The 21,705-nt window shown below is 37.6% G+C and overlaps 1 protein-coding gene across 2 annotated transcripts in view; it reads left to right on the top strand.

Annotated features, from left to right (window-relative positions):
* FAM135B (family with sequence similarity 135 member B) overlaps positions 1 to 21,705 on the top strand; it is a 321,857-nt gene that overhangs the window by 97,523 nt on the left and 202,629 nt on the right. For both annotated transcript variants that reach the window (XM_020967062.2, XM_020967061.2), the window contains exon 3: positions 3,472 to 3,551. In XM_020967062.2, coding sequence (XP_020822721.1) covers positions 3,472 to 3,551 — 80 coding nt within the window. The remainder of the gene's footprint in view (positions 1 to 3,471; positions 3,552 to 21,705) is intronic.

Genomic DNA, 21,705 nt, shown 5'->3' with positions numbered 1-21,705 from the left:
ATGTCAAACTTTTGGCTTTATAAACAGACATACATATATTTCAGTACTTGAACATAAGATCCATAAGATAGAAGAGGCTTGAGAAAACTATTGAAGACCTGTGAAAAAAGATAGGAAGATGATACCAGTGTCTACCTGGTACAATGGTCGGTTAGTCTATAGCAAAGGAAAAATAACAACACCTAACTGCTAACTATGATTATGCAGGAAATAAAATGCTTATCATGGACAAGACAATAGAAAGATCAAAGTCCTGAAGGTTGGACAAAAGATGTCTTTCACTGACTGAAACTCAATTTTTCTATTATTTCTATACCAAAACCACTGTCAAAAGAATCCCCTATGAGCCTGTAAGATCTAAGCATCTTCAACAGACAGTAATGTGTCCATCCCTAAAATTTTTAATCTTAATTCCAATGGAACTGGTAGACATACCCATTAAGACAATGCTGAACTTTGAAAACATATATTAGTGGACTCTTTGCTCCAGAGTTACAGAACTAGAGAAATGGAAATGGAACAGTACAATACAGTCTTTCACCATGCCTTATTTTATGTTATTTGTGTCATATGTTTTGTCCAAGAGATGGAGATCAACAGGCTCTAGTGGCCTGGGAACTCACCTGATTTAATCCCTTGGAAAAGTACACTATTTTTCAAAAGTATGCTTAATTTCCAGTTATAAAGATGCGGTTTCATAATGAAGAGTTAGGGTATAGTTATCAAAAATCTTGTGTACTCAATGACAAATCATATAAAAAGTAGGTTCAGCCAAAAAAGATACATGTTAAACTTAAAAAAAGTTTATTCTATAAATTAATATATTATTACTATATTTGTCCCAGTTCATTTGCATACTACTACACTATCAAAAAGGTGAGAATTACAGGAATAACTTAATGTATTTCCCAATTTCATGTTTCTGCATTTTATACAGAGCATTCACAGATTCTATCACCAAAATTCTATAAATAATTATGAGAAAACATAATACTTATTACTGAGGAGCAAAATGAAAGTGATAAATAATATCAACATTGTAAAGATCCACTGATTATTGATTCAAAAGGGATTTACAAAGCTGCCTGAAAATACCATGACATTTTCACCACCTTCATTAATGATTCCAAAGTGTTTGACTCAGTTCCACACTCATCTTGTTCAATTAATGCAAACATATAAGGAATATCCAAGTATAGTGGGAAGAATTAAGTATGTGATGTCCATATGGAAAAAAAATGTTCTCTATAACAGGCCATCAGCACAAAAATATCAAGGATAATTGATTTTTAATAGCATTTCTTAGGGATATCCATTATGGTTCTTCCTAGCTTTAAATCTATAATCTCTCCTAAATAGAATAAGGCAATTAAAAAAGATTTATTAACTGCTTACCATAAGCACTCTGCAAAGTCTAGAGGTATAGTGCACAAGTCAGATAATTCTTTCCCTTAAGGAACTTATATTCTATTAGAGGGAGACAACATATAGAAAAGAATAGTGTCCAGAGAAGGATGTTTTAATTTGGGAAGTCAAAGGGATCATGAATGGCACAAGAGGGAAATCAATTTGCATGACCTTTCTCAAAGTAATACTTAATTACTATGTTAATTGTTAATATCAATATAGTTCCCAGAACAAAGTTGGGCAGGAAGTGGAATATACATGAAGCAGAAGGCAAAAGGATTACTAAAGGAGAAACAGCATGAAAGAATCTGGGACTGACTAGATAAAATGAGGTCTCACCAGTTAGGACATCCTTGCCCCAGGTCCAGAGTTCTAAATCTTTTAGTGTTTGGAGGTATGTTGGAAAGATTTCTGAAATAGCAGCAGGTCAGCAAATGGATAGGGTAAAAAAGCATAGTAAAATCTGTGGCCAGATAGATAGAGTGGTATCTCACCAATTAGGATGCCCTGGTTCTAGTTCTAAACTTTCACCTTGTCATAATTTCTTTGAGGTCCAATTGGAAAGTACAGCAGCCGCAGCATTGTCAGATCAGAAGCAGGCTAGGATGAAAGAATATCATTTAGTTTGAGGGCAACTGGATATAGTAAGGTATCACCAATAAGGCTAACATGGACCACAGGCAGAAGGTCCAAAGATCCTCTAGATAGTGGTTACTGGAGGTCCAGGATATAGAAGTAGTGTCAAGGTGGAAGGTGACTGGAATGAATGACTAGAGCTAAACAATAGTATTTTCAGCATATTGTAACACATTAACAAGCCATGGTTATGAAACCGAGTCAAAGGCTTTGCAGTAAATGATCAATAAATATGGTTGCTTAAAGGTTTTGAGGTTGAATGACTAATTTCAACAGAAATGGGTGTTTTCAACAGAAATGGAGGTTTTTGAAAGAGGTAATGAATTCAGTTGAATTTGAAAGGCCAGTAAGACAATAGTATTGATATATCCACTTGAAAATATGTAACTTAAGCTCATAGTTAAATATATAGTTTTATTCTGTTCATATAGAGGGTACTGTTGAAATTAGGTGAGTGGCTAAGATAAAAGATTATGCTGGCAAATATTTAACAACCAAGTGTATGGGGAAAAATGTGTATAAGACACACTTTTAAGTTTAATCTGCATTATTAACATTTTCTCTGTCACTTTCTTACGTCTAGACAATCAAGAAAAAAATAACTCAGTCTATGACTTAAAGCCTTTGCTAATTTCTGTGGCATTTGTGCTCACATTGAAACTTTCACTATGTCCTCAGCCTGTAAAAGATGGCTCTAGCACACCCCTGGATAAGATCACCATGGGAGTGAATGAATCAACAAGGAAGAGAGAGAAGAAAACAGAGAAGAAAAATAGGCCTTGAGAAACACCTAAATATAAATTTAGGATGGGAATAAAGGTAGTCTATCAAAGGAGATTATTAATTGAGAGAAATAGGAGGAGAGCCAGGAGAAAGAAATGTCATAGAAACTGAGGGAGAAAACATGTGAGGAAGGAGAGGGCTGATCCACAGAATCAGAGGCTACAGATAGGTCAAGGATAGGGATTGAGAAAAAGCCAATTGATTTTGCAAATAAGAGGCCATTGGTGACCTCAGAGAATATTTTCATTAAGGTGGCAGAAGGAAGAATAGGCCTTGAGGATTGAGTTAGGAATGAAGAATTGGAGGGATAAATTGAGTTGATTCTTTTTAGAATTTAATCAATGATGGTGTGATCATTAGAAAATGATATCTGGAGAGGACTGATTGGGTCAAAGGAAACCCTTATCCAGCTGGTGGAAGGAGCCAGCAGAAAGAAAGAATTATTAGGGAGGGATGGTGATGATGACAGACATCTTTTCTTATGATGTCTTTCATTTAACAGGACATCTCATTAACTATACTTTGATTATGAATACCAGTGTTAAATGGGACCTAAGAGAGGCAGGATTTTGTCTGCTTCTCTTCATAATGAGGAACACAAGTCAATATCCTATGACAACAGACTCTTCTTTCTTTTGTCCATAGGCATTATCAAGTCCGAGTTACCTTGAAGGTCCCCTCAAGAATTCCCCACAGGTTGAGTGTCAAGCTTGGTGGGCAGACAGGTAAGTCTGGCAGTGGATAAGAAAAGAGGTCACTGGGTGCATCCAGGAATGAAGGACCCAGATCTGGAGGTGGAGGGGGGGACACCATTGTATGGAAGGCCAAATACAGGGTCTTTAAAAGAGGAAGAATTTGAATACATCATCAAAAATATCTGCCATATACCATCTCTAGGCACTTGAGTTAGAATTACAATGGTTCTAAAGTGAACCAAGTCTAGGGAATGACTTTCGGCAAATGATCAGTTTTGAATCTGGGATAAGAATAATGAAGCTGGTCCATTTTTATTTTTCAAACTATACTAGGGCAAAGGACTGAAAAAAGAAAAGGCAAGTAGTAGCAAATGTTGTTTATAGGTTGGATTTTCCAAGTGGTGCTTTCTTCCAGCAAAGGTAGTAAGGTAGCTTACCCACATCCTAAAACAAATAGCCAGGTAAGAGGAAAAATGTGTGGAGATGGTTTTGCTTTAATTCCTGAGTGTGGTATTCCTAGTAATACTTTTCTGAATATTCATCTATTCATCTTTAATATTTCAAAATATTTCATCTGGATGCTTCTTTAAGTGATACACACTTCAAACCCTCCATGCCTTAAGAAATGGGTCCATAAGTTTCTGTGCTTCCCAAAGTTATAACCTCATAACAATAAGAACAACAATAATGTAAGATAGTCATAGTAATTGATACATTAAAAAATTAAAAACAATTTCAATACTCATAGCCTCCAAATGATTTGGAATTAAAAGCTTTCAAAATCAAAACCTAGGAAAGGAAATCAAAATAAGACAGGAATAGGATTGGGGTGGGAGGATGCATCATCCCTATCATCTTGTCTGCTACTGGAGTTGTACTATGCTTATAGAGGATGACCTTACATCTCAATACTTTTATTCAACTACAAAAAAACTTATTTCTGCTCACCTGGGCAAGAGTCTGTATAACACTGAATTTTAAAAAAGAATATTAATAGGTTAGTTCTATCTCTTTCTGAAAGGAAGAAAATAAACAAAATCATGATATAGATTATTAATATTAGTAATAGGCATTTTTGTATTATTTTAAAGATTAGAAAATGCTTTACATACATTCTCTCATTGATCCTCACAACAACTCTGTGATATGTGTGTATGTGTGTGTGTATGTGTGTATGTGTGTGTATATATATATATATATGCATATATAAAACTGATATTATTATTCCCATTTTGCTGATGAAGAAACTGAGGATCAGAGAAGTTAAGTGATTTGTTCATTGTCATACTACTAATATGCCATAACTTTCTCATAAAAAGCTCTTTGACACCTTCTTCTGTCCTTCAACTGCCACTATCCATTGCTAGGCTTGAGCTAGCATAAACTTTGGGAATTCTAGGCATCCTCTGTGTCATGATGAGTTTTAGGAAAGGAATTGAGTTTAAAATGCCTGCCTATCCATGTAATATGTTATGATTCTTTTTCTAGTGGACATTAATGCCTCTTAACCTCAGTGACATTATCTATCTACACACACACACACACACACACATATATATATATATATATATATATATATATATATATATATATATATATATATACACACACATATGTAATGTAACTGAATAATATATACAGTTATGTGTGTATATGTGTGTGTGTGTGTGTGTGTGTGTGTGTGTGTGTGTGTGTGCATTCATGTGTACACACCCAGGGTTTGGAGGGTTTGAAGTCTGTATTGGTGAAAGAAGTTTCCAGAGATAATATTTTAAAATGTTGAAGAAGAATAGGTGACTATTCGGATAAGTATAAAAAAATACCATGCTTAGGAATTATGGTAAAGCTATCTCCATACCTTTTTCCTCCCTTCTGGCTATTCTCTGAGGCTGTAGATAGATAGATAGATAGATAGATAGATAGATAGATAGATAGATAGATAGATAGATAGATATGAAAGACAATGGAGATAATAGCACACATTTCATAGGATTCTTGAAAGGACTATATGTATGGTAGTCATAACTAGGATAAATGAAGTGGGGTTTTATCCAGGATACAATATATAGAGAAGGGTATTTCTGGACTGCTCTCCTTTCCTGACCATGAATGCCTTGACCTTGGGCATTCATGGGCCTGCTGCCTCTTCTGGGTCATAGGCCTCAACACTAAGGTCAACACCATTGCCTTGCTCCTCCCCCTCCTACCTTTTTCCTTGGTTCTCCAGTCTCATTGCTGCATTTGCTATAGATTGTTACTCCATTCTGACATATTCCAGACCCCTATGTCCTTTTCCTATTTCCTCCTCTGGTCTCATCTACATTTAAAGTTTTTTTTTGTTGTTGTTATTGTTGTTGTTTTTTTGAGGAGAACCATTAGCTGCATTGTGAAGGCATAGCACAGGCCTTCTGAGAAACAAAAATCATCCTTCCTGGTCAATCAATAAACATATATTAAACACCTATCATATAATAAGTAGGTGTGTTTGTACAAAGGGAGGTTAAAGACTTTCCCAGCTCTCAAGCAACTCACTATCTAATCGAGGAGACTGCATGTAAATAACTATATAATTACAAGTTATATACAGGATAAATAGGAAATAATCAATAGAAGAAGGGCAATTAAATTAAGGGAGATCAGAAAAGGCTTCCTGTAAAACATGAGATCCTAGCTGTAAATTAAAGGAAGCCAGGAGGCAGAGATGAGGAAGGAGAGCATTCCAGACATGGGGGAACAGCCAGTGAAAATTCCAGGTTTGTGGTGTGGCTACATTCAACTGAGAGTAGCTTGTATGAAAGCCCACAAATAGTATAATGAAATGCAAGGATATCATATGCCTGAGGCAAGATCCTGAGGCCTTTCTGGGCCCAAGATGCATTAGAATTATAAATCATAAACTCAGAGCTGGAAAGGTCATGGGAGGCTATTAGGTTCAACTCTTTCATTTTCCAAAGGAGGGAATTGAGGCTGGAAGAGGTTAAGTCAGCTGTCCAGGGACACAAAATTAATAAGTGTGTGAGACAAAATTTGAACTCAGGTATTCTTGACTTCAACTATATATAGCACTCTACCCAATTTACAATCTAGCCTACTACAGTCTGCCCTGCTCCCTCCCCTCACTTTCCCTAGGCACTAGAATGACTTCTTATAGTTCTATGTTACAGCATAAAGTAATATATTTATGTGTAATATGTAATTATGGCAAATGTAATGTATTATCATCTCATAAACCTAATGAACAAAATGTAGAACTAAAACTGGGAGTATAGTTGCTGTTTGTTCAACTATGTTCCATTAAACTGAATCTATTGATTACATGGTGGGTTGATTCAGTTGCATAGAGAAGCAAGATAACAATGACTTGACTTGTTAAAAATAAGTTAAATGCATCATCTAAACTAAATTTCTCGGGCTATGTATTTATGCTAATTAAATTAATTGAAAATCTGACCAATGTTCCCCTTTTATTTAACTGCATAGACATGGCTAAATATCACTCTGGATTCTTTTGTAATCATTTCTTTCAGCTCCAAGTAAAAACCATTTGATGATGATTGTGAAGATATCTTACATCCATGTTCTTTTTTAAAGTTTGTAGAGCTTTACACTTACTTGTAAACCTTGTCCTCATTATTTTGCACATGAGAAAAATGGTACCTATATAGGTTCCATAACTTGTCTAGGGTCATGCAGCTGCTAAGTATCTAAAACAGAATTTGAACCCAAGTCTTTATGATTCCATGTCCAGCTCTTTATCTAATATGCTGTGATCCCTTTTAAAATCAGAGAATTTGGGGGCAGCTAGGTTGTGCAGTGCATAGAGCACCGGCCCAGAAATCAGGAGGATCTGAATTCAAATCCAGCCTCAGACCAAACACTTGACACTTACTAGCTGTATGACCCTGGGCAAGTCACTTAACCCCAATTGCCTAAAAGAATATATATAAAATCAGAGAATCTTGGCTTTGGAATGAATCTCAAAGAGGATAGATTTTATCCCCTCGTTTTTCAGACAAGGAAAGTGAAAGCTCAAAGTACAAATGTGACTTAGACAAGATTGCAGAGAGTTAGTGGCTGTGCTGAGGTTAGAACCTGTTTTCTGAAGCCAGTTCCCATCTCTTCCCTCTACACCACAATACTTTGCCCTGTCGGATAATAAATCTTGATCTGGAATGAACTCATGATCATTTAGTCCAACCCTCTCATTTTAAGATTAGGAAACTGAGGGCCAGTGAGGATTGTGACTCACCTAACCACAGAAAGGGAGTGTCATCATATTGGGGACTTAAACTCAAGTCCTTTGATTCCAAATCTAATGTTATAAATCTAAATATAAAATTCTAATATTCCTAAATTCAGTGATACTGGCCTTCTTGATATTCCTAGCACAAAGCACTCCATCTCTCAGCTCCAGGCATTTTCATTGGCTCTCCTTCACACTTTGAACGCTCCATTTTATCTCTGCCTCCTGGCATTCTTGGCTTCCTTCATTCTCAGCTCATATCCACCTTTACAAGAAATCTTTTAGCTTCAGCACTTAGGACAGCACCTGGTACATAGTGCTTAATAAATGTCAGCTGCCTTTGCATCTTTCTACACCTCACATTCTCTAAAAGCAAATTAAATTTTAAAAATTGCTGTCCTTGTAACTGTGTAAATAACCAACTCTCCATACCCATCCATCCTGCCAGACTTTTGTTGGAGGGAGTTTCCAAATCAATGAGTTCACTGTCCCATTTCAATTCATGAGCTTCTTAATAATATCTCTGTGAATTAGGTCGTATACCATTATTAGAGATAGGGAGTGCAGCTTTGGTTACACTGGTAAAGGGAACTCTTAGGTGAGACTCCTCCATGCACATTTCTGCATATTTTCTGCAATTTGTAGTCATAGAGAGTTATCTAGGACACTAAGAGGTTATGTTATTTTCATGTGGTCACATAGCCAATATATATCACAGATAGGACATGAACATAGACCTTCCTGAACCCAAGGCAGGCTTTCTGTTCATTCATCAAGAACATGTGATTTTGTTGGTTTCAGAACTCCATCAGTCTTGTCTGAGACTCAGAGTGTTTAAGTAACTTTACCCTTAGTCACACAGCTGGAATTTGCCAGAGATAGGTTTCAAATCTAGAACTCATAATTCTACACTGTGGCAGGTGAAAGAGAAAATAACTGAGGGAAAAAAGGGTTAAAGTCATGACTGAGGAAACAGTGACCTGCATAAAGTGCCCTCTCCATTGTATGTCATTGCTTTGGTCCTCAGATGGTTCACTGATGCTAGAGGTACTCTACATCTTGCCTCTTTGCCTAACCCTTTTCCTAGGATTCTTTGTCTCTTACATAACTTTGCTCATGTGACATCTCATACTGGGAAACCTTTCCTGATCTCTCTTGCTACTAATATCCTCCCATGCTCTACCCCCTATTAATAACCTTGTATTTACTCTGTCTTTGTGTATTTTGATCCCTAGCACTTAGAACAATGCTAGGCATGCAGTAAGTGCCTAATAGTGCTTTTAAAAGAATCAGTAATTCATCACATATATTCTATTTTAATTAAACTTTTTGTGTATATGTTATATGCTCTATAGAATTCAGGTTTTGCATCCACAATCCATATATTCTTATCCATATCTGGTATATTCTTAAGCATATAGTAGGCACTTAAATGCTTGCTGATTGAAAGATCTTTGATATGTTTGCTCTTCTCAGCCAATTCTGATGAAGATTGGTTCCAACCCCTTTTTCAGCCTGAATGTGTTACTGAAGGTATATTGTCAATTACTCAGACTTTTCATAGGTGACAAGAGTTAGTATCTCTGCAGGGAAAAAAAAAAAGGACCCCAGACCAGTGTGAACATCACCTATTTTAGGATCCATTTTTGGTCATGATTGTCTATTCACTTTTGGCCTCACACCAAAGCCCAGAGATTGCTGGTCTCAGAGTACTTCTAGGGACTGGGAATCTAGAGATTCTAGGGTACAGGTGATGTCAATAGGTCATTTCCCAGCATCACTAAGAAGCTATTGTATCATGTTTCATGTATGTGTTTCATGTGGATAAAGCAAGAGATCTGATGTGGGAACTCTAAGGAATGTATCCTTCCTATTTTTATTTCCCCAGGGCTTAGCACAGTTCCTGGCACATAGTAAGTGTTTAATAACTGTTTGTTGATTAATGATTGACCTCTTGCCTCTGTAGTGTTCAGTGGTCACTCTAGCCTTCAGGCTTTAAGTGGGAGTATATGCATTTGCCTCTAGCTCAGTAAATCTCCACAATCTGAGGCAATGGTAATAATAAATAAATAAGGATAGCTCACATTTATAGAGCGTTTTAAGGTTTTGCTTTAATTGGTCACAGGGCTGGGGTTAAAGCAAATAACTGGGTTTTGAGAATTTCTAGAAAATTGGTACTCAGGAAGATGATACAATCATGAGCTTTATTATTATGTGATACCGAAAGCAGGAAACATAAAAACATATATACATGCTATGGCTCTATAAATAGATTTGTCCCTACGTACTCCTACAACATCACTATAGCTCCAGCCTGAGGGTGAGGGAGATGTGTTTGAGTGGGAAAATGCTTAAAGTTGGGGTTCAGGTGGCAAGGTATATACCCTAACAAAAGACTTGGTTGAGAACAGGGAATTGGTGTCAGGTGTAGGCTCAAGTGAAGCTCAGTAGGGGGAATTTCTTCATTATAATCATAAACTGAAGGGAAGATCTAATGTCTAACTGAAGTTGTAAGAGAATGACTCAAGGTCCCTGCAACAAAGTAAGAATTCAATCAAAAAGAGTTAACATTGGAAAGGTACAAGCTATTTTTGCCTATATGTTTTTGTGGGCATTAGGACCACTAAGCCTAACTACTTCCATATTGGAGGTTTATCAAACAATAGAAATTTTACAATTATCGTAGGTTTGCAAAGTATTATTCATATATTATCTTATGTGATCTCCAAAACAGCCCTGTGAGGTAGATGCTAAGATTATCTTCATTTTACAGATGGGGAAACTGAGGCTGGGATGTTAAATGACTTATCCAGGTTCATACAGGTAGTCAGTGTTTGAGGTAGCTTTCAAACTCGGGTCTTCCTGTTACTAAACCCAACCCTCTATCCACGATGCCACACTCTAAAGTAGATTTGCTATGCCCTGGTCTATTTTGCATCTGTGAGTTTCAGGAGAGGGTTGGGGGAATGATTTAAGTTTTCAAGGGGCTAAATTAGATAATCTCCAAAATCCCTAATTGAAGTTACTTTTACCCTGGAATTCAGGCAGTTAAAGTATTCTTATGGAATTAGTGCTAGAAATAACCTTAGAGATAACCTATTCTAAGCTTCTTTTTTTTTTTTTTGGTGAGAGTTAGGGTTATGTGACTTGCCCAGAGTCACATAGCTTGTGAGTATTATGTGTTTGAAACCGGATTTGAATTCATGTCCTCCAGACTTCAGGGTTGGTGCTCTATCCACTGTGCCACTTAGCTGCCCTTTTTAATTTAAGTTGTTTTTAAAGGCAATTTGGATTAAGTGACTTGCCCAAGGTCACACAGCACTTCCTAACTTTCTGTGTGTGTCCTGAACCCCTTTGGCAATCTGGTGAAGTCTATGGGCTCCATCGCAGAATAATATTTTTAAATGGATAAAATAAAATACATAGAATTACAAAGAAAATCAATTTTGCTGAAATGTGGTTATCAAAAATATATGTGTATAAATGTATATATGTATATATCTCTCCCTGTATCTCTCTCTCTATCTATGTTGATAGATCTTAGGTTATGAACACCTAATCTTATTCTACCCCTTAATTTTATGGAGGAAGAAAATGAGTCCCAGAGTGGGGAAATAACTTTCCCTTTATCTCTACAGTAACTCCAGTGAAGGAGTTGGTTTTAGGATTCAGTTTCACATAATTTGCTTGGTATAAAGACTAGTTGAGATGCTTTCTGAATGGTGTTTGGGGGCTCAGCACTGGAACTTAATGTATCTGAAAATTATGTCACTGGAAATTATGCTTCCCTTGAGCATCCTCCACAGGCATAGTCTGCACCACTGTGGATTTTCTACTTCCCCTATTTGAGAGAACAGTCATCAGGCCAAATCTGTCCTCATCCCTTTGCCTTTCTCTCCACAATCCCCTACTGGGAACTCAGTCTTTTGGACTTCTGTCAGGTCAGGGAAGAAAAGTCAATCATGCTTCTATCAGGCTGTGTTCTTGAGCGGAGACAATGCTATCTAGTAGAGTGTATGGCCTCCTACTACTTAAGGATTATAAAAATAGCTTTCCATAGGGAAACAGGCTTTACTCCAGTGTTCAAACAGAAAGCATTTGCCTGTTAAGGCTGCCTGCTGTAAACCTTTTAATACCAAGCAAGCATGTGCCAGTCGTTGTTCATTGGAGCAAGAAAAGATAACACAAAGAGTCACTGGGCAATGTAGAAAAATTGCAGTCATTAGTTTCCATAATGTTGTGAAAGGTAATTTCCATCTCCATTAAATGGAAACATTTAGTCATTTGGAAGCATAGGGGACCAGGGTGGAGTGGAGGTGGCTTGGGATCTGGGGGGTGGGAAAGACACATTTATTTTAAAATGAATATAATCTAATTCCTTTCTTCTCCACCACCCTGGGCCATTAAGACTACCTAAACATCAAATAGGCTTGTTTGCATGGAGGGGTAACAGGCAGGTGAAACATTTGCTGTGGAGATCAATAAAAACCTAAAAGAGACAGAGAGTGGTAGGGCTGCTTGCCAAGGTGGGGGTGGAAATCCTGGATGGTATGTATTTTAGGGTGAGGGAGGTGGGAGGTAGGGGTAGGAAGGAGAGATGGGCTTGTATCTTGGCTGACCCAAAGCTAGAAGGAAGGGGGGCCCTGATTCTATCCATATAAAATAGACACGGAAGGTAGGATGCAATGGGAAGGAACTCCAGAGTTGAAGTCAAATATCTAAGGTTCTTCTACTACCCCTAGGATCCTTTCTAAGCCTCAGAGTTTCCTCCTCTGAAAAATGAGAATGATGATGCTTCTACTACTTACCTCACAAGTTGCTGAGCAGTTTCAAAGTAGTAATGTTGGAAAAGGGCTTTGAAATATATTTCTAAAATATTGTTATCATGTATTTCATCTTCAGCATCATCATCTTTTTCATCATCACTGTCACTGTCACCATTATTGTTCTGGCTACTATATAATTTCTCATATCTCTGCATCAGGACAATCACCTGTGTACTTCCTACCTCAAGGGGGCATTAAAAGCTAAGTGATTTCTAAACCTTAAATTCAGTTCAGTGGAAGTTCACACAGTCTCATCTTTTTAATGACTGGGTTGGATTAGGCGATGCCTGAGTTGTCCTCTGATCCTCATTGTAGCTATTCTATGAGCCTGCCATGTGCAAACAACATCTGTGCTAAGGCCTGGGGGGAAATGAAAGGATGACTGAAACATAGCTCTTCTGAATAGAAAGGTACGATGCCTACACAAATAACCATGATGGGAAATGGAAAATGGCTACATAAGGGAGAGAAGCAGAGCCTTTCTGATAAGAACATGGAGAGTACAGTGTGATTTATAGAATAAAGCTGTGAATGTAGTGCTGTAAGCATCATTTTTCCTGGTTTACAGATGAAGACCCTAAAGTTCCAAGAAGGTAACATCAGAGAGATAGTATGTGTGACAGCCAGAGATACAATTCAGATCTTCTCATTCCAAACCCAATTTTCTTCTCCCTTTGTGTATAGCCAACTTTGGTTGAGATGGGTTTTTTCTTAGGGAAGAAGATTCTTATTTTCTTGATCATCTTGAGTAAGATGCCAGGCTGCATAAATTATTTCCACAGTGCCACCCTGAGAGTCTTCCCCTTCCAGTTTGATTTTTTTTTTCTTTTTGATTAAAGTGACCATCCCTTGACTCGCTTCTTAAAGAGGCCTATTCACTGAATGGGCCTTGCCTCATTCAAAGTGAGAACTTGAAAAGACCTTAGCTTAAAAAGGCCGAGGTCCTCTACTGCATCCTGGGCCACCTTCAGTCATCCTGATTGATATTTGGCCACTGGACCCAGATGACTCTGAAGGAGAAAGTGAGTGACTTTGCACAGCCCTCCCTTCCTCACTCAAATCAAATTCAATTGCAAATCATGTCATCATCTCCCTGATATCATGGTTCTCTTTGAGAATGAAGGACAAACCACAATCACAACCTGGCATATAGTAGGTGCTTATTAAATGTTCATTTTGGTTGGTCCTCGCCTGGCTGACATCTATTCAAATGTGAAAGGAAAGAAGATACTTTGCTCAGTGGGACGTGTACTGACCTGTGAGTCAGATTTTGGTCCTAGCTCTGGTTCTTCCAGTAACTTGTTGGGTGACCTTGAACAAGTCATAGTACATTCTCTCTCCCTCCCTCCCTCTCCCTTTCTCTCTCTCTCTCTCTCTCTCTCTCTCTCTCTCTCTCTCTCTCTCTCTCTCTCTCTCTCTCTCTGTCTCTCTCTCTCTCTCTCTCTCTCTCTCACACACACACACACACACACACACACACACACACAGAGTAGTTGATATATCAACATTGAAAACTATTATAAAGAAGCCTTATAACATAGAATGACATTTTCACTTAGGGGAACATTGTCCTTGGATACAAACTAGTTCAGGTGTACCCACAAAATTAGCCTTTGTTTCATCCATCAAATGGTCCCTACTTTACAGTGAAAAAGTGAAAAAAGCAGATGTGTTTATATTAGCATTTTTTTAGAGATCCAAATTAATAGGAAATTCCCATCATGCTTTTTACCTCCTCACAGAGGCTCTGGACAGTTTTAGATACAATTCTCCATAATTCTTCTTCCTAGCTAATTGGAAATGCCACATGGAGAGGTTCAGATAAAGGAATCATCTTTAAAGTGTTTGGCTTTTAATCAAAATGGTCCTAAATGAGGAATATTACCTACCCAACCCGACTTAAAAAATAATGAATCCAATTTAGCCACTCTGATTTAGTACAAAGGATCTTTTTTGAACATTACACCTGGTTTGACAATATGTGAATATTCAAATATAAAGTCCTCTGGCATTTAAGGCTCTTTACAACCTGGTCTAGTTTTCTCACCCTAATTCCATACACTCTCCAATCCAGGAAAAGCTTCCTGCTTGCTATTCAAAATTAAAGTCAACAAGCTTTTTTATTAATCACCTACTATGTGCCAGGCACTTTGTTAATTGATTAATTTAATTAATTAATTTAATTAGCAATTTGACTAATTGCTAATTAAAGGAAGGCAAAAGAAAAAAAAAACCAGTCTCTGAGACTTTCAAGCACTTGAAAAAAAGCTATCATCTTACCTAAGTCTCCTCTAATCTTTAGATTAAGCTTCCCAAGTTCCTATAATTTGACCTCAAGATATTTGTCATCCTGATGAATACAACTTCCTTTCTAAAAATGTGACAGCCAGAATTGAACATAGTATACAAGATGTATTCTAATTAGCTCATAGTATAGTGAGATTACCCACTCAGTCCTTTATACTATTCCTCTTTTAAGGCAGCTTAAGATCACATCTTTGGAGTATCTAGTTGGTGCAGTGGATTGGACACTGGGCTTAGAATCAAAAAAATCTGAATTCAAATCCAGCCTCAGACACTTTAATAGTTGTGTGATCCTGGTCAAGTCACTTAACCCACATTTGCTTCAGTTCCTCATCTGTGAAATGGGGACACGCTGGAGAATGAAATTGCAAACCACTCTGGTACCTTTTCCAAGATGGAATCATCCATCGGGTAACGAAGAGTCAGAATCAACTGAATGACTGAACAAGATCAGTTTTTTGATTGCCCTACCATGCCATTGTTGAGAAAGCCCACATCAATGAGATAACAGGTGTGCTAGAGTATCATACTGTTGACTCATGTTGAGATTGTACCAACTGATGTCCCCTTAACCCCAATCTGTTTTAGATGAATTGTTTATTAGCTATACCTACTTAATCTTTTAAAGTAAGCCAAGAAATTTCAAGCTGTTGTACTTTTGACGTAGATGTCCAACAGATCTCTCTCTGACATTCTTATGATCTGTTTCCTAAGCATTTAGTAAGTGCTGCCTGTGGTGTGGGTATCATGCTGGGCCCTAATGCTCCACCAACAAAAGTGAGTCTGCCTCAAAGAGCTGACTTTTTTTTTTTTTTGGTGAGGCGGTCGGGGTTACATGACTTGCTCGGGGTCACACAGCTAGTAAATGTTAAGTGTCTGGTCTAAGGCCGGATTTGAACTCAGATCCTCCTGACTCGGGCCCAGGGCTGTATCCACTGTGCTGCCTAGCTTCCCTGAGCTGACATTTTTTAAATAATGTTTTATTTTTCCCAATTACACGTAAAGACAATTTTAACATTCATTTTTAAAAATTTTGAGTTCCAAATTCATTCCTACCCAAGACAGTAAGCAATTTGATATGGTTATGCACATGTGATCATGCTAAACACATTCCCATATTAGTCATGTTGTAAAAGAAGACATAGATCAAAAAAGAAAAAAAAACAAAAACATAAGGAAAGTGAAAAATATAATGCCTCAATCTGCATTCAAGCTTCATTAGTTCTTTCTCTGGATGTGGATAGCATTTTTCGTCATGAGTCCTTTGGCATTGTCTTAGATCATTGTATTGCTGATAACAGCTGTCATTCAAAGTTGATCATCACATAATGTTGCTATTACTATGTACAATGTTCTCCTGGTTCTGCTCACTTCGCTTTGCATAATTTCATATAAGTCTTTCCAGGTTTTTCTGAAATAATCCTGCTCGTCATTTCTTTCTTTTTTTTTTAAATTTTGGGAGGCAGTTGGGGTTAAGTGACTTGCCCCAGGGTCACACAGCTAGTAAGTGTCATGTGTCTGAGGCTGGATTTGAACTCAGGTCCTCCTGACTCCAAGGCCGGAGCTTTATCCACTGCGCCACCTAGCTGCCCCTTGCTCATCATTTCTTATAGCACCATAGAATTCCATCACAATCATACGTCACAACTTGTTCATTCCCCAGTTAATGGGCATCCCCTCAATTTCCAATTCTTTGCCACCACGAAAAGAACTTCTATAAATATCTTTGGACAAATAGGCCCTTTTACTTTTTAAAAACCTCTTTATAATGTAGTATTATTGCTGGAAGAAAGGGAATGCAGTTTCAAATCTCTTTGGGTATAATTCCAAAGTGCCCACCTAATGGAAAATCCACTTTCATATATACATATAAATAAAACACCTATAAAAGAGATAGATTAACTTTGGAGGGAGGAGAGTAGAACCAGAAAAGGTCACATGCAGAAGGAAAGACCTTTATGAGATGATGTCTGGAAGAATACCAGGGATTCTGAAATGCAAAACTGAGGGATGAGCACATTCTAAGAGGGACAACCAGTTGAAAGGCATGGAGATGTAGTCATGTCATACAATTTGATTATAATCCCCAAGTCTCAGAAATAAGGAAACCAAGACTCAATAATAGTAGCCAATCTGGGTCTATAACCCAGGTCTCCAGACTCCCCAGCTCAGTGTTTTCATTTCCTGCTCTGTCTTCTTCCTCTCAGTTGACTCCTGAGCACAATGACCAACCTTAATTCTAATGAGGTACTGGCATATGTAGTATAGTGGTTACAGTCCTTACTGGGAACTTTGTTTGCTGATCTGGAAAATGAGGCAATTGGGATTAAATGACTTATGTGATTCATTCCAGCCTTCATATCCTGCAATTTTTCCATCTGTTTTTTTGAGGGGAGAGGTTGTGGAGGAGGAACAGAATGTCATCTTTTCAAATAAATTTATGCTGATGAAGTATACCCTAGAACAATGCCATATATGTATGTATGTATATATATGTATATATGTCATAAATATATGTGTGTATATATGTCATAAATATGTGTATATATATATGTCATAAATATATGTGTGTGTATATATGTCATAAATATATGTGTGTGTGAGTGTGTATATATATATATATATATATATATATATATATATATATATATATATATATATATATATATATATGTAGTATGCATGTTTGTTGATTAATTGCTAATAGGCCATCTTTTCCAAGGTCAGAATTATCATTACAGTCTTGTAAACCTGTCTACCATACTAATAAGAATTAATAACAGGGATAATAATGTTTTTTAAACACTCTTTACAAAAAAAAAAAATGTTCTATTCATCATCACATTTAATTAACCAACTCTGTGAGGCAGGTAGTTCTCTGGGTCACTTTTCCTGGATGATTCTCCTCTGAGTCTCAGCATCCTGATCTGGAATAGCTAGTGCCATGGTGAATGGAGCACTGAGTCTGAAGTCAAGAAGAACTGAGTTCAAGTCAAGCTTCAGACACTTATTAGCTGTGTGACCTTGGGCAAGTCACTTAACTTCTTTTTGCCTCAGTTTCCTCATCTGTAAAATGACCTTGAGAAGGAAATAGCAAACCATTCCAGTATCTTTGCCAAGAAAACCCAAATGGGGTCTCAAAGAGTTAGAGAGCAGGAAAACAAGGGACACAAGGATTGTAGATGATAGGGTTGCTTGTGATACTAGATGTCACCTATCAAGGGATAATGTGTTTTGTTTTTTTTTTTCTTTTTTTTTTCGGCAAGGCAATCGGGGTTAAGTGACTTGCCCAGGGTCACACAGCTAGTAAGTGTTAAGTGTCTGAGTCTGGATTTGAACTCAGGTTCTCCTGACTCCAAGGCCAGAGCTCTATTCTCTGTACCACCCAGCTGCCCCAGTTTGTTTGTTTTTCTAGCTGTGGCCTAATCTGCCTTGTTCAACCACAAAATACTATTAAAGTTAGAAAGCCACCAGGACTAATTGTTTTCAACGGTAAGCAGCAATTTGGGGGAAGGCTAGAACTGTATTCTAAGCCTTTCAGTGTTTCGTTTCTGAGCTCATGCAGCAAGGGATAGTGACAGAGGACTAGCCTTAGAATCTGAGGTTTATGAACTTAGAAAAAAATTCTGATAACTTCATCTTATTATAATTGGCTTCCTTTATGATCCTATGCATTTTATTTTATGATTTAAAAACATTCTGAGAAAGTTTCACCAGACTGCCCAAGGGGTCCTTTACTAAAAAAAAAAATATTTAGAACTCCTGATGTAGAACCTGGTTCAAGCCCTTCATCAGTGTATCCTCAGCCTATTTTCTCAGCTATATAATGAGGATTATTATAACACTGTCATAAAAGACCACAGTGGTTTGTTGTAAGCAAAGTTATCTAAAGTGCCAAAGACATGTGAGCTGTCACTATTAATGTGCATTTCCCTGATATAGTTACTTTATGATCAGCACATTAAGGACTGGAAATTTTGTGGATGAAAGAGGTCTCTCCATAGATATTGATTATAGTTCTTCTGTAACTCATTACATTGCCCAAGAGAGCAATTGTGACTGGAAAATTCATTATCTTTTAGCCAAGCTGGTGATGAGCATCTCAGAATTAACCTATTGTCTTTTTAAAAAATTAATTTTTTTTTTTATCTCCAGGCCACCTCTACCCCACAATGAGCCTTCAGGGGAGGTTCATATCCATATGGAGTTTGTTTTTCACAGTATTTCCAAAGGCATGGAATTATCATTACTCCCATTTTAGAGAGGGTGAATTGAGCCCCAGAGGCATAAGTGACTTGTCCAATGTTACAGGTTAGTAAATGGTAGAACAGGGTCTTAAGCCTACATCATTATACTCTGCTCTGGGACTTTTCAGCCAGCTAGTTGGAACAGTGGAAAGAAAGCTGAACTGAAGAGTCAGGAAAACCCCAGTTGAATTCCTGCTTTAAATCTGAGCTATAGGTGGTGCAGTGGATAGAGAGCTGAACCTGGAGTCATAAGGACCTGAGTTCAAATCTAGCCTCAGATACTTATTAGCTGTGTGACCCTGGGCAAGTCACTTAACCTTGTTTGCCTCAGTTTCCTCATCTGTAAAATGAGCTGGGAAAGGAAATGGCAAATCATTCCAGTATCTTTGCCAAGAAAACCCCAAATGGATTCACATAGAGTCAAACATGACTGAAAAATGTCTGGCTGATCTGAACCATAGGCAAGTCACTTAAAGCTGGTGAGCTGGGGTTTCTTCATCTCTAAAATGACTGAGTTGAGGTCAATTGGTGGGCATAAGTTAATTTTTTTTTCACTTTTTTAAACTTTCCTTTGGATTCCGGGTGTTCTAAACTGTAGACACTGCTGCGATTGCTGTATTGTGGGTGCAAAGTTTCATGATTTCCATTTTGGAGAGGTTTGAGAGGTCGGAGGATCAAAGAAAATGTCCAATCCTCTATCTTGTTGCTCTTGTGACCCAGAAATCTCTCTTCATCTATAAAATGAGAATATTAATAGTACCCACCTCACAGGGCTGTGCAGGACCATGTGAGAAAACGTGCAAAGTGTTTCACAAACATTTAAATACTTACAAATAATGCTATGTATTATTTTTTGGTGGAAAGGAAATAGAAAACACCTCTAGTATCTTTGCCAAGAAAACCTCCAATGGGGCCCTGGAGAGTCAGACATGACTGAAATGACTCAATAATGACAACAAAATCTATTATTTTTATTATTTTTATTAGAGTAATGAAGGTGAGTAAGGAAATCGTCAAACCGTGGCATCCAGAAAAGGAAAACTACTACCTTTGGGGAAAAGGTGAAAAAAAAGAAAAGAAAAAAGAAAGCACAAGAAAAATAACATTGAATTACTCTGTCACTTTCCTGGAGCTGGAAATCACCTGCATCTATGAGATTCTTCTCAACCTATGCCAGCTTGCTCCCTTGGTTGTGCATTGAGAGTAATGAAAATGTTTGTAAGGCACCACTAATGTTGCACACACTGAAAGGCTGTGTTTATCTAACGTAGAGGGGGTGTAACCCAGGCCTCTCTAGTTTGCTGCACATAATGATTATATCTTCGGGTAATTAAAACCACAGCCATGGCACACACTGTGCAGGGGGTGTTTCATTTTCATTAGTCAGTTTGCATACTTCCAGGCGACATGAATGGGGACAGTTATAGAGGTTCCTTTTCTATTATGGAGTCAGCAAAAAGTGCTTAAATAATGAGAACAGTTCTCTGTCTCAGGACACCTATTTTAATTCCCGCTATTCCTCAAGGAAGGTAATATGGCACAGTGGGGAGACCATCAGATTTGGAGTCAGAGGAACCCTACCCAGGTTCAAATGCCACCTTACTTACAATCTGTATGACCTTGGGCAAATCACTCAGCCTTTTGTTCCCATTTTTTTCCCATCATTTTGAAATTGAGTGATGTGAACTAGATGATGCCTAGTATTGTTTCCAATTCTAAAATTCCATAATGATCTAAAGCAACCGCCTTACTTTGCAGAGGATGCAACAGAGAAACAGAGAGGGGAAGTGATCAGACTTTCGGCAGCTAGGTAGCGTAATAGAGACTTTTCAAATCAAATTTGGACAAACCGTATTTTCAACACTTTCTTGATCAGCTAGTTACATAATAACTCTTTGAAGAAATGGAAGACGTCTGGTATGGCCTGTCCATGATGAAGCCATGCTAATTCTTTGTGATCACCATCTCTTTTTCTAGATGCTCTATCCCTTTAACAACTCATTCAGGAGTTTTCTAGGACCTGAAATCCAGATCACTGGCTTGTCGTTGGAAAATTGTAGCCTTTTTTTCCTGGGAGCAAATCTCTGAGTAAGGAAAGTCCTTCAGCTGTGATTGAATGCTTAAATTCATCTTCCCTGCTCTCTAGTTTCGTTCAAGGGACATTTATTAAGTGACTATAATTTGCAAGGCCCTCAGTTCAGGACCAAGAGGGGTATAAAGGTGAATAATTTATTTCATTTCAACCGCCATTAATTAAGCCCCTGATATATATATATATATATAGGGTCCTGTGCTTGGCCATGAAGAGTACATAAAAAGGCACAAATCAATTTATCAGTCATCATTGCTAATGTATTTCTTCAAATCATCATTACTTTTCCTCAGTGGTAGGTAAGACGGACATTATTTTGCCCACCTTATAGGTCAGGAAATTGATTTCCAGTAATGTTATATTCCAGAGATGCAAAGTCACTCACCCAGTATATTTAGCATATCCAGGATTTAAAGCAATACATGATGGTCAAGAGGTAACTGATGGCATAGACAATAGAGCACTTGGCTGG

Source organism: Phascolarctos cinereus, unplaced genomic scaffold, assembly GCF_003287225.1.
Source record: "Phascolarctos cinereus isolate Bilbo 61053 unplaced genomic scaffold, phaCin_HiC Scaffold_4;HRSCAF=312, whole genome shotgun sequence".
Classification (NCBI taxonomy): Eukaryota; Metazoa; Chordata; class Mammalia; order Diprotodontia; family Phascolarctidae; genus Phascolarctos; species Phascolarctos cinereus.
This window is presented reverse-complemented; position numbering and strand designations above follow the sequence as displayed.